The following is a 14,514-nucleotide window of genomic DNA, read 5'->3' on the forward strand; positions in this document are numbered from 1 at the left end:
AATTGGAGCTTCAACAAGCAGGCAAGTGACAGCTACATGGAGAACACAACAACCGCAGTTTCTGTATTTCCCTCCCTTGAGATGTCTTGTTACACATTCTTAATGTAAAGTATCTGAAGAAACTGTCAGCTGATGATGATTGAAGAGGAATTACAGTGGGGTTGTATAACTCTGTTTATTGGGCCTCCAAGGCTGCAGATGCTTGGGGTGGGTTTATAGAGTTCTCGCACTTCATAATGACAGGCGGAATCTTTTTTAGTGTGTGAATATGTAATTTTCAGGCTGGCTGTCCCTTTAACAGCTCAGGAAGGGGCTGCGCTGAGAGGAGGGAGGGAGCTGCCTGCCTCTGTCTGGCTTGTTTGCAGACGATTCTGCTGAATGATCTCCCGTTCGCTGACTGATCGCACCTTTTGCCTGTTATCCATTCCTGACAGTTGGATCTATAGCCGGAGCAGCCCGGACGGAGCATGTAATCTGTGCCTGCCTGCGGAGATATGGATCGGGCCAGTCTCACCGGTGGGATCCGAGGGGACCCGGGGCAGCACATCCATAGATCCCTGGACTTCAAGAGCCAGGGGGCGCAGTGCTACAAGGACAAGAAGTACCGGGAGGCCATCGGCAAGTACCACCGAGCGCTGCTGGAGCTGAAGGGGCTGCAGGGGGTGCAGGACCCCGGGCGGGACAGTGCTGGGGGGACCCTGCAGCAGCAGCCCCCTATACCCGGGCAAGGCAGCCTAACGGAGGAGCAAAGAAGGGCGGTGGAGAGCATCGAGGTGGATTGTTACAATAGCCTGGCAGGTGGGTGATGGGCACGATGCTTGCCTGACATGATGACACATCTCTGCTAACGTGCCCTTCTCATTGGAAGTCTATGGCAGCCTACCCATGTAGGATGTGCAAGCTTCTAATGTGTTCTGTATTTACACTGTAGCCATGCAAGCAGCTTAGCGGGATGTCTCTATGCCTTGGTATGTAATGTGTAGACTTGCGAAGTTGGTAAGGTGTACTGCTGGTGAGCTGTTCCAGGGAGATTGGGTTTGGTGCTCGCCTATGGGAAAGAGTATACAGTAGAGTCCTGGTTATCTAGAACTCAACTAACCAGCAGTCTTAACCAACCAGCCGAAATAATCAACAGTACTCACAATGCTGAATGCCAACTTTTTAGCCTGTAAGTGGGCTCTGCTGTGCTTAAAAACTGGGTTCCATGGCTCCCCAAGGTCTGAGATGGAATGGGGCTCACTTCTACAATGTACCACTACTGGTCTACAGGTGGGAGGAGGGGGGGGGGGTTACCTTTCTCCTGCAAAGGATAAGGAGTGGGGTTTTCAGCTATGGCAAAATAAGTGTGAGCGGCGCATTGCCTGAAGATTACTGACACACTACTGCGCAAGTATGTAAAGGTAGCCAATCACAAAGTGGACAACATAATATACATCCTCTTTTATTATATATTTGTAAACCACTGATAACGTTTAGAATACTTTACAGAGTACAGAATCATGTCCCTAATTGTTTCTCAGAGGAGCTTACAATACAGTCCCATAGTCTGTCGCCAGAGAGGGATTGGGAAGTGACTGACTGTACAGCCAAGATTGTCCAGACGATAAGCCTGCACAGTTTTTAAGGAAAAAAATCGAAGTATGATTTTTCTGTCAAAAATTGCGATTTCAATTTTTTTCACGGTTTCTTCAAATCAAGCTTTAGCACTAAATTCACAGTGTACAGTAACATTTACAAATATGCATTGGCAAAACATGACATCATACTATCAAATTGATAGCATGATGTCATGTTCTGTCATGTTTATAAATGTTACTGCATTGTGAATTTATGCTACAGAACAGGATTCAAAATGTACAGTACTGTTACACAATGTGACTGCAGGAGACGGGGCAAGTGACCCAGAGACGCTGTCAATGAAAGATTTTTACTTACCCTGGGCTTCCTCCAGCCCCATAAGCACGGATGCGTCCCTCGCCGTCCTCCCACGTGCCTCCGTTAAGCCACAATCAGCTCCCGGTATTCGGCTCAGTCGGGCCCAGTCTGACTCAGTGATGTCAGTCGGGATCTTTTATGCATGCGCTGAAGCCCTCTGCTCATGTCATTGAGCCAAATACTGGAGCTGATTGCCACTTAACGGAGGCACTCAGGAGGAAAGCGAGGGATGTGTCCGAGCTAAGGCTGGAGAAAGCCCCATGTAAGTAAAAAATCTTTAATAACCGTCATCTCTGGTACACTTTAAGTGCAGAACAGAAGTGCCAGATGTGCGGATCCTGGAAGGAGGAAGGGCGCCGTATTGACGCGAAACCCAGCCAACGCTTCACATGTGAGGCTCATAATTATACGCATGGAACATAGAAAATCGCACGCATAAAAACATTGCCGCTTTGATGATTAGGAAATCGTCTTGGCGCGAAACGGTTTCAAAACGATATATCATGCAGCCTTACCAAACAAGCACCTAGCCTCCAGGCTAGTAGTGCGCTCTGTTGCTAGGTGGGGTGTGGGTGAGGCTGACTGCGCAGCCAGCGAGGAGCTCCACAGAGGGAGTGAGGTGTGTGAGGAGAAAAATGCTCTAGGCTAGTGCTCGGCTGAGGTTATCCACCGTTCTGATCGCTGGCCGAGGCACCAAGGGGGTATAGGAGTCCGCTGTGCTCGCGCTCGATTCTTGGCAGATACGACTGAGATTCAGCTAGCATCTGCACAAAGCTTCGGAACGGTCCAAGAGGTAACCGATGAACTCATCAGTATGTTTTTGGAATGTGGGAGGAAAGCACACTACCCGGAGAAAACCCATGCAAACGAGGAGAACATGCAAACTCCACGCAGATTGCATATAGGTTGGAGATAACTGAACTCTAAATACTAGTGCCTTGAGGATAGAATACCAACCACTTGTGTGGATCTGGAATAGGATGATTCCCACCGTTCTAAAGGGTGAACACAGATATATCCAGTGGTGTATCAGTACTGGTTCACAGGCCGAGGAGCAGAAGCTGCTGCTGCATCACTGTACTACTGCTAAGTGGTAGATGTGGGATGCCTAGCTGTACCAAAATGGAAACTGTGATAGGCCAGTTAGGTGAGAATTATTCATGTAGTCCTCCTCACTCATACTCCATCTGCCATGTGTAAAGGTAAATGGATATACTATCCACTTACATAGCAGGACTGGCATACACTACCCTGCCTAGATCAGCTGTGGTATGATGCCCACCCATGTAAAGAAGGATTACTTTTTTTTTTTTTTTATCGTGTGCATAAACTTTCAAGCACGAGCTGTCACTTGCCCCAACCACATCCCCCCCCCCCCCCCCCCCCCCGCTTTCCTTTCCCTATGTAATTTGTAACAGGCTGCAGTTTACTTATAAACTGTAATAATCTTATGCCAAAGTTTAAATGAAGATGGTAACAGCCACTGGCAGAGAAAGTGCTTGTAGTTGCATTGTACAACCTTTCCCAAGCTGTTTGCAGCATTTCTGTGTAATGGATACAATGGAGTCTAATTATTATTGATTTTTATTTTTTACGGACTACTCAACGTGTGACAATAAAGATCTGCGCAGTACATCAGGGCCCGGCCAAATGAGAATGCATCACATTAGAGATCAGTGGCTTGCCAGGCACTCTTGTTGACTTTGGCCCAGGCGTGTGTCGGAGGATGTTAGCAGTCTTCAATGTCCCACTGGCGTGCCTTACTTACTTACCCTTCTTATCTATCTTGTTTGTAATATTTTTTTTTTTTCGGGCATGTATACAGGGTGGGTGCGGTAGTTGAACACTTTTTTTATTATAATAGGCAGTAAAAGAACATAGTGGCTGTTGTTTTGTTTTTTAGATGTGTGCAGTCGGTTGACCCAGTGTGAATAATCTTGGTGGTTTATACTACTGTTTTAGAAGCTTGATTAGTGCTCATTACATATGCAGGCTCTGCTGTCTCTTTTTTTAGGACCCATATTGATTCTTCCACGTTCTTCCATAAAATGCGTAAACATATGGGGTGACAGTTGCTTGATTCTCCTATTGTACGTGACAGTGGGCGATGATTTTGCATCTGGGAGACTGTGATTACTGGACCAGTGTTGAGGGGGGGATTTTTCTGCTTTAACTTTATTGACATCTTATCTCAAAAGTTGCTGAGCAGAGATGCAGAGGGACTCTAGGGATAAACAGATCTCCCTCTAGTGGGTAATTTACTACATATTTAATTCCTGACAAAACTACTGTATAGGAGTACATTCGCCTTGGGTGCAAAGACAACGGACTGTTCTGATGACAACCTTATGATGTTTCTCTGCAGTGATTGACAGCAGAGGTTCTGGTTTTTCACCAATATACTAGTTTGCTCCACAGTGTGGATGTTCTGCTTTTGGTGGTCAGGCTGAACAGTGATAACTATCTTTTATGCACTGCTGGCATTGTGCTTATGCTAACCACTTGATTAGAGACCTTGTCAATTCTCCCTCTGTTCCACGACTTACCAATCAACCAATTATTGGTCGGAGCCATGCTTACACGCTTTGAGTCCTACTGGAGAAAAGCGCTTTACAAATGTTATTTGTTGTTATTGTCAAACTCTGGTCAGCCGGCCACAACATGACTGGTCGATCATTCCAATCGATTTCTGGGTGAGGCTGGTTGAATGGATTGATCAGGGGTGCTAGAAAATCTTGGTAGCAAGAGCTCGATCGGTAATGTCATTACATTTCCTGACGAGCCCCCAGCCAGTGCCCCCCATGCCCCATGGTAAGTGTAGAAGGCTCACCTGTTACGCCAGTGAAGCTCCTCACCACAGAGTGTACATGTAAAAAGGAGGCTAGAGATAGCCGCTAATAGAATATTGGTGAAATTACTGATATTCTACTCCTTAATTCTGATAGTAAAATACTGGTAATCTTTACCGATATTATGACCTAACCTAACCCTACTCTCACACAAAATCCTCTCTCTTCTGATGCTTAAAGAGAATCTGTACTCTAAAATTCTTACAATAAAAAGCATACCATTCTATTCATTATGTTCTCCTGGGCCCCTCTGTGCTGTTTCTGCCACTCCCTGCTGCAATCCTGGCTTGTAATTGCCATTTTTAGGCAGTGTTTACAAACAGAAGACATGGCTTCTAACTAGAGTGTGATAGGCTTGAGAGTAGCTCAGTCTCTGACTCATACAGAGCTTGGAGAGGGTGTGTATAGCTTCTGCCAATGACAAGCAGTGTAGCACATTCCACACATTCCAGCCTCAGCTGACAGAGCCCACAGAAGAGAGAAGATTAGATCATATAACAGAGATAACACAGCCACTGTGCAACTAGAAAAGGCTGCAGTAACACAGACCACATTAGAACAGGTACTCGCAGTAGAACGCAAAAGCCTGGCTGAGTCGCACTTCATTGCATGTGCCAGGCACGCTCCACTGTCGCGCTTCTCTCCCTGGGAGTGTTCTGCGCGCAAATGCAGAGCACTCCCAGCCGCTGGTGCGCGATAAGGGAGTGTGCCAGGCTGGGCTGCACATGCACGACGAAGGGCGACTCAGCTAGGCTTTCAGGTACTATTGCAGGTGACAGGAGTCACCCAGAGAAACGGCAAGGGACGAGCGGCCTCAAGGGGGCCTGAGGAAGTCCCAGGTAAGTATGGTACCTGAGATGCTTCTTGTCTCAGGTACACTTTACCTAACCCTAACCCCCCCCCCCCCTTGTGGTGCCTAAACTTAACCCCTACTGGTGGTGCCTACGCTTAATCCATCCAGTGCCTAACCTTAACCCCTAAGAACCCCCCCACAGACACACACACTCATGACACTGAAGACCCCGCCTCCTAACCCCCGATATGTTTGAACTTTTAAAAGACAAGATTAGTGGCTATGAATGGCAGACACAGTGACAAGTGACTATAAATTGTAAATAGCGGCTGTATATAAAATCTGTTTTACCGGGCGTGTAAATTTGTTTACAGCTGTTCATTGCAGCTTTTAACATTTCCCCCTACAGCAGCGCTATTTTTAACAGGACACTTCTGCTTTGTCTGGTGTCTTTTTAAATTGTCACCGAGGGGGCCTGTACCACGTGACGCCAGTGCATGTAGTAACATCGCTGTGAGAGAGATGTCACTCCTAATGAATTAATTTGGAAACAACAAAGTATAAGACAAACAGCGACCCTACCTGCAATTAAGGGCATGAACTCTGCTTTTGGGTTGGTGACAGAGTACGGAAGGTGCCGATTCTGAGGTTGTAGATCCTCCTGCATAATCTAACCTGGGGCTGTAGTATCTAAAACCTGAAAAATCACCTGCACTGTAAGGCTAGGTTCACGGTGAGACGTTGTGGTGCTGCGTTATAAAGTCTGGTAATGCAGCTTAGCCCACTGCAATGATAAGCCTATGGGATGTTCCCAGTGCAATGTTAGCATTGCATTATAACATGTGGCGTTATGGAAATGCACTGCTGCAGTGCGTTACCACTAAATGCACAAGTTACCAGGTACAGGGAAGAATACTTTTCATTGCCTGTATGCTTCACTGTACCTACTGTATTCAATGGTAAGGCAACCTTAAAGAAAACCTGTACTGAGAAAAATGGCCCCTGGGGGGTACGCCTCTGGATCCTATCGAGGCTTCCCCGTCCTCCTGCGTCCCACGGGGGTCCCGCTGTGCCCCTCTGAAGGACGGCGATGTAAATATTTACCTTCCCGGCTCCAGCGCAGGCGCAGTAGCGGCGCTGCGCTCCGAAGTAGGCAGAAATACCAAATCTCAATCGGGTCCGTTCTACTGCGCAGGTGCAAGTCTCCGGCGCCTGTGCAGTAGAACGGACCCGACTGAGATCGGGTATTTCCATCTACTTCGGAGCCGAAAGCCGAAACGGCGCCCCCGCTGGAGCCTGGAAAGGTAAATATTGAACAGGCTGATGGATTTGTCGGGCCGGCTTTGAAGGGCTGCAGCGAGAGCCCCGTTCGAATCACCCGCTGTTCGAATCACACCACAATGTCTTACTGTGAACCTGCAAAAGCACAGTTCACTCCTAATTTCAGGTGGCGTCTTTATCTTAATTCACTGGATTCTGCATACTTGTGGGCGGAGCTAGTCGATATATTTCGGTAGTTGATATGTTTCAATGCTACCCTTGTTCTGGAAGACAAACTTTTATTGATTGCAATACTCCATTTCATTCTGGTCACAATGCCCATATTGCAGTATGTAGTCTGTCAGACTGTCAGTTTATGGTAGTTCTGTGTCATTGAGAATGCAGCTTGCCAGCATGCCCAGACAGCCAGCTGGGCACAGGATTGCCAGGTATTTGCCAAGCTCATTATTCCACAAGTGAATAAATATACTGTGTAACTCGCTTGGAGTAATGGCTCTTTTGTCTTGGATGGACAGGAACTTGTTTTTCCCAAGGAAAACTTGGGCAGCTTCTTAGTAGATGTTCCTCTGCGTAAATGACTGTGATTCCTCCAGTCTTCGTACAACCACCTATTTTTGGAATGGCAGCTGCTCCTTGTTGGCTCCAGAGGGATTTTAAGGCTATACTTGGCTGTAGTGTGGTCACTGCAAACATTCCCTGAATCACACATGCATGTAAAGGGGCATTTGGCATCTAATCATAAAGTACATGCCGGCTGTCTTAGCAAGGGACTGTGTGTTGTGATTGTGAATTTTTGTTTGCATGTAAGCTGTATATTGTTAATACACATTAGTTTTATTTCTGTGCCTATTAAAGGGCCACTACAGCGAAAAAAAGTAAGCAGTTGAAATCTGACAGAACCAACAGGTTTTGGACTAGTCCATCTCCTCATGGGGGATTCTCAGGGTTTCTTTATTTTCAGAAGCATTTCCTAAACAGCAGTTTAACTGCCAAAATAGTAAGATACCAGCCAGGCTCCCTACTCACTTGCACACTATGTTGTCAGACTGTTTAGGAAATGCTTTTGAAAACAAAGGAAACACGAGGAAATGGACCAGTCCAAAACCTGTCGGTTCTGTTAGATTTTAACTGTTTTTAATGTTCTTCGTGTAGCGGTCCTGTCAGAAGGGAGTATGATCACAGATGGAGAACTTACCTAGAAATGAGGCTTTACCTACACAGTTTGCTCTTATTATTCAATGTCTGTTGATCCTCATACTTCATGGAGCAACTTGTATCAAGCAATCGGTTTCTTGATACAAGTTGAACTCTTTTGACAAGACTTGAATGTAAGTGCATCAGCAAATAAACCAGCGTTAGCCGTGCCGAGCCTTTTACTGTCTTTTTGTTGCTGCAATTTACTGCTTTGGCTCAGAGCACGCCGACAGACTGCACATCGCAATCCGAGTCATCCTCTCCACGTGTGTTGTTTCCGTGTGCCCGCCCCCTACTCTTGTTGTTGTCATACTTCATGGAGGTGGTAAAACTGGTCAGTGATTGGCCAATCATAATTGAAAGTGTGTTCCAGGCTCTAGAAAAGGAATAGCAGTTTTGTTTTAGCAGAGTAGCTGACCTTGTAAGTCTCATACACAGAATATGTAATGAGCCCCTGACTAAAATCCCAATAGAATATCGCAGATGCCCCCCCCCCCCTTCCCTATACTCCACCCATACCGGAAAAACGTCACATATTTAAAGGCTCTATAATTTAGTTTATTAATGGTCGCTTGGCTGCTCTTGTGGAAGTCAGGCTTTCTGATAAAGGCTATTTAAAAAACACCTTATAGTAACCCTGCAAGAAAAAAAGAGCCCCATGGGGTGCTTATCTTGGGTGGAGGAAGCCTCTAGATCTGAATGAGGTTTCCCCCGTCCTCTTCACCCTCCAGGATTGCTTGCCTTATTAGGTAGCTGCCACGGCATTGCCCGTCCTCCCTTGGACACCATACACCAGAGCTGTTATTAACTGGGGATCGGGGACTAGCGACACCCCGAGAAAGCATTTATATGGGTGGTGGAGGATTGACCTCCCTGCATTACTCCCCTTGTTGATATATAGGTATACAGTATACTTGGTAGGGGTGCACATTATATCGAAATATGTACAACATTTAGTTCCCTTTTAACATATTCTAATAAAGTTATAATCCGATTGGACTAATTTTGCATAGCCATTGTAACGATTGGTGTCGGCACGCAGAGAGAATCTGATTATTGGTGATCTGCAGTATCACCAAGAATACAGATATATACCTGATTATTGATTATCTGCAGAATCACCGATAATACAGATATATTGCTAACCTCTGGACACCTATAGGTATGTGAGTGTTTGGTGTAACAGTAGTACTTTGAGTAATGCACCTGCTGGGCAGGTGATATTAGGCAGTAAAGCAACACTGCTCTGAGAGTACAGGAACCTTCCAGCAGCCTGAGACTCTCCAAGGGGTGGAGTCAGGCTGGAGACAGGAAGGGCCAGAGAGTGAGTGACACCTGAAGGTGGATGTCACTATCTGGTCTGGAGACTATCTCTTAAGAGGAGAGATAGCTCTCGAGGTCGGACACGCCTGGTCAGTAACACACGGACAGATAAAGTACAAAGACAGAAGGCTGATTCGGTATCCAAGGCAAGCAGGGTCTGGCAACGGAATATCAGATATGCGAGGTACCGAATCAGAGGACAGAAGAGTAGTCAAGAAAGCAATAAGTCATAACAGATATCAAACAATGCCTAGTCTGGGTGTGAGGTCTGTGGTCTCTCCACTCTGGAACTAGTCTGATGTATAACAAAGTGATCGCACAAGTTCCCTAGTCTTGGGTGCGAGGTCCGTGGTCTCAGCACCCTGGAACTAGTCTGGAGGATAACACAAATGATAATACAGTTCCCTAGTCTGGGTGTGAGGTCCTTGGTCTCTACACCCTGGAACTAGCTTAAGCATAAACAGAATAACAGTTCAAGTAATCTGGCTCAGTGTGAATTCCCAGGTCCACCTGGTTCAAACACACTGTTGGATCTGACTAAGGTCTGAGTGCTTCCACGTAGTGATCGCAACGGCAGACCACTTGCTACTGGCCAGCAGTAACTATATATGGAGTAGTACTCTCCAGCACCACCCCTAATTGATCAACCAATAGTATCCTGCTCTGGAGTCAGCTGATCGGCGTGATCAGCTGACTCTCTCTGCCCAGTATAAGAATTCTGCCTCAGCGCGCGCGCGCGTATTCCTAAGCCTGTGTGCACTAACAGACTCAGCCACACCAGACACACGCGTTCTGCCCTGCTACCAGACACACGCTTCCGCGTGCAAACCACCACATTGGACGCGGAATCAGCCGCCTCCAAAGTAGCACACGCGGCGGCTTTTCCGCGTTCTCTCACAGCCATATTTCCCTGTACACATTTACAGATTGTTTGCAAGTTATGCACAAAGACAAGTAAGCAGGACTAATACAGGTACTCTTTACACATAACTAGCGCTCTGACTGCATGTACATGGTAGGAAAAGAATATAACAGTACGGCTTAAGAATGTAGTTCCTCCCTCAGACCTATTCTCTCTTGAACAAACATGCTTTAGAATGCCGAATAGAAGGTGGCTGACCCATCTCTTCACCTCAGATCTTTTAATTGACTCTCGGAACAGTCTGACTTCCTTTCATGTGTTACATTCTGTCAGATTTTTACAGGTGTGAAAAATGACTGCAGAATATTTCTGTGGTATTCACTCTTCACATACTTCGGCAGCTTTACCTGCTGTATACACATAGTGAACGGTGATGCCTGAAAGGGCGGCAGGGGCTTTCAGCTTTTCTATGGGCGAGGGGTGTGTGCCCAGCGAAGCGTTATGGATTTGGGCAGCACGGCTGGCATGCACAGGTACCGTGTCTCTTCACCTCAGCGCAAGTGTGCAGGAAGCTGAATCTTGGTGTATTGTGAGCCACCCAGTTCAGGGACATGACAAAATTAACTATTAAAAAAAGATCTTATTTTTAACCTACTATAAGGCTTGGTTCACACATAAAAAGGTGTCCTGTCAGTTTTTGACATTTAATCAATCTTTATGCAAACTGTGCCTGCTTATAACCCCCACTGTTTACAGTTTCTGTCAGGTGAGTATTCAGGGGCGTAACAATAGACCCTGCAAGGGATGCAGCTGCAGGGGGGCCCAGAAGCCACAGGGGGCCCAGTTGGGGGAGAAGTTTCTTTTCCCTGTCCTAAGAGACTGAAAACTAAGGGCATGAAGAGAAAAAAAAGTTCTGCTCTCTGCACAATTGTACTAATGACTGCATCTGCTCAGCCTCTGATAAGGGATCATACAAACTTTTGCAGACAAAGTTTTTTTGTATACAGACCCTATTCAGTGTTCAGCAGGGTCTTGTGTAAAGGCCTTTCTACCCCCATTCTTTCTACCCATCCCCAAGTGCTGTGTACTGTAATGATGCTTTAGGAGGCGGGCCCCATCCAAAGTTTCGCAGGGGGGCCCATTGATTTCTAGTTACGCCCCTGTGAGTATTTGCTACCACAATGTCCATACAGTATATGTACTTCTATTAAAGTTGTGACAGCGCTCCTCTTCTTATAACCTGCAAGATTAAAACAAAATTGCCCCACATAGTGCGTTACTGTATAAATGAAAATGCAAACGGCCTGCAGCCACCCTTGCGTGCAAATGTGACAATCAGTGCTCCACTCAGTGTCTCAATCCTAAACCCCCTCAAATTTAGCAGCTCACCAGACTGACACCATCTCAAAATCCAGGCGGGTCTAACGTGTAAATATTAAAGCCACAGAATCCACTGTTCCAGATCTTCAGCAGTAAAAAATCCAATGTTTAATCCACAGTACATGTAAAAACAGATAAAACACCAATAGCGTAATACGGATTTAGAATATCAGCATATTTGGCCAGTGCATATATGCGCACTCTCTTGAACCAGGTGTAAATGAAGCCTATCGGGCATAAGCAGCCCAGCAGTATCTGTCTGGTGTGCGGTGCCGGCGTTCCGTACCTCCGCTGTGGACTGGTTCCTAGTTGCGCGAATCTCCCGCTGCCCAGTGACGTCAGACGCACCTGACTCCGCCCTACGCTTTTCGTCCTATTGACTCATCAGACGAAACTCTTTCAACTGACGCCTCTAATAGGGATGAGTTAGATTAGAGAAGCAAAACTGTCCCAGCGTTTACGGGGGCATGGACTGTGGAAAGAGGGTAACCTTAATTAAATCACCGCCTCTCATCAGTGCACTGCTCTCCATCATCCCAACACGGTCAGAAATTCTGCTGGCGAGGAGGAGGCGGCGGCGAAGTGGTTAAGTTAAGGCCTCTCTGGCTCATGCCCCTGTACACCCCGGGATAGTTTCAGAGGGGCTCACAATCTACTCTCTACTATAGTCTACCATAGTCTTACATCCCTATCGTAGTCTAAGGCCAAATTGGGGTAAGCTGTAGAGTTGGAGTCAGAGCAATTGTTGGGTACCTGGAGTCGGAGGTTTCATAAACTAAGGGGTGGGATGATTTTTGTACCGTCTTCACAGCCCTGAAGCCAATTAACTTATGTCTGGGTTTTTTTTTTTACAAACTCACACAAACATCCTTTTAAAAGGATTGTTTGTTTTTCATATTGTGGATTTGGTCTAAGCAGAAAGAAAACAAAACAAACAAGGCAGTCTCTATTGGTTAACATGAAGAATTGCATTTGTTTTCATTTAGGACTGCAAATGCACCTCACTGCACTACACCTATGCTATCAATCATTACCTACTGAGGAGTCCCAATAAGTACACTGATTCCTATATAGATCTAGTCATACAGCAGGACACATTGCTGGGGCTACAGTACTGACAAGTTGTGCTGTGCTATAGTTATTACATACCGTGCTATAGTTATTACATACCTCCCAACTGTCCTTCTTTTGGAGGGAAAGCCCCTCTTAGGTCACCCAATCCTTCTGTCCCTTTTTCTCCCTCACTTGTCCTTCTTTCAGGACTTATGTACAGATCTGTGTAAATATATGTATTTTTCTGCTGAAAAAATGTGTTTAATTGACTCTAAACTTTATTCCCATGTTTTAAATTGATATATTTCTAATTTTTAAATGTAAATATGAAGGAAAATGAACCAGGATAGAAAGGACCAGTGTGGTTTGAACTATAAAACATATTTTTCCTATGAAATCTTTATGGTATGCATGACTAGGTCACTAGGTTTCCCAAGGGCATGGTTAGGGGTGTGGCTTAAGTGTCCCTCTTTCTCATCTCAAAAAGTTGGGAGGTATGGTTATAAGCCCTTGCACTGACTGTGCTCTGGCTGGTCCGTCTATATTCACCTGACTCACAGGACTGGCTAGACTGAATCGTTTTTCCTTCCGGTTTAACTTTAGGAATAACATTTAGGGCTCTGTTGTTGTTTTTACAGATGTGTGAGGGGTTTAATCTAGGACACTCAGTAGGAGGATGTTTACGCAGGACATAGCTTTACATATTTATGATTCTGGGCATTCCTAGCATCTGTGTGTAGATTTAGAATGCCCCATGCTGCTGGAACAATATATGGAAACAACATTGAGAAGGCACATCCTGTCATGATGCAATTCAATCCTTCTTACTTCCTGCTCTCTGAGGATGCCCCTAGGGCAAATAACACAACATTATATGAAGAGGCGGCAACCTGTGTCCGGAGGGGATTATGGCTTTCAGCTGTGACAGAGAGCTATGATCAGTTGCAGGAAGTCTCACCTGTTTCCTTAACATTCCTAGGAGAGTGCGCTCCTGTTTTCCATTACAGGGAATTCTATGCCCTTTTCATTCAGCTGGACTAAACATGTCAGTACAGTGAGATAAGGCAATGAATGTAATAGGCCTCGTTCACATTATGCTTGTCCCACAACAAGCCCAGTTCACATATTTGCGTCACTACGGATTCTGTTTTTTTAATGCGCCTTTCACAGTGCTGTTCTTGACAATGCATGCAAAACAGTGCGCACACTGTGCTGATTGATCAGAGTGCATAGCTTGCCAGTACATTGTATTTTGCGTCATATCCATTGCAACTAGTGCTTATTGCAGTGGGCATAGTGTAAACAAAGCCTAACTGGCTATAACTAGGGATGTTCAATGAGCTGTGAATAATTCCATGTTGATACAGAATTATCCAAATTCTTCATGTAAAGTTATGCACCTTAAAGGGATACTTAGAGGAACTCCAGTGAAAATAATGTAATAGAAAAATGCTTAATTTTTACAATAATTATGTATACATGATTTAGTCAGTGTTTGCCCATTGTAAAACGTTTCCTCTCCCTGATTTACATTCAGGCATTTATCACATGGTGACATTTTTACTGCTGTCAGGTGATGTCACTGGAAGGAGATGGCTGCTTGCTTTTTTGGCAGTTGGAAAGAGCTGTTATTTTCCACAATGCAACAAGGCTCCCCCAATGTGATGTCAGGATCTCAGAGCTGTGAGGCGCTGACTTCACAATGTGGGTGGGGTTTCACCTCAAAATCAGCCATACAGAGCCCCCTGATGATCCGTTTGAGAAAAGGAATAGATTTGTCGTGGGAAAGGGGGTATCACCTTTTATTTACTTACCTGGGGCTTCTACCAGCCCCCTGCAGTCGC

General features: G+C 45.6%; 1 protein-coding gene across 1 annotated transcript in view; it reads left to right on the forward strand.

Annotated features, from left to right (window-relative positions):
* Positions 1-332: 332 nt before the first annotated feature.
* TTC9 (tetratricopeptide repeat domain 9) overlaps positions 333-14,514 on the forward strand; it is a 48,274-nt gene continuing 34,092 nt past the window's right edge. Inside the window, exon 1 of the mRNA XM_068251936.1 lies at positions 333-798. Coding sequence (XP_068108037.1) covers positions 495-798 — 304 coding nt within the window. The 5' untranslated portion in view covers positions 333-494. The remainder of the gene's footprint in view (positions 799-14,514) is intronic.

The sequence above is a fragment of the Hyperolius riggenbachi genome, chromosome 9 (genome assembly GCF_040937935.1).
Source record: "Hyperolius riggenbachi isolate aHypRig1 chromosome 9, aHypRig1.pri, whole genome shotgun sequence".
Classification (NCBI taxonomy): Eukaryota; Metazoa; Chordata; class Amphibia; order Anura; family Hyperoliidae; genus Hyperolius; species Hyperolius riggenbachi.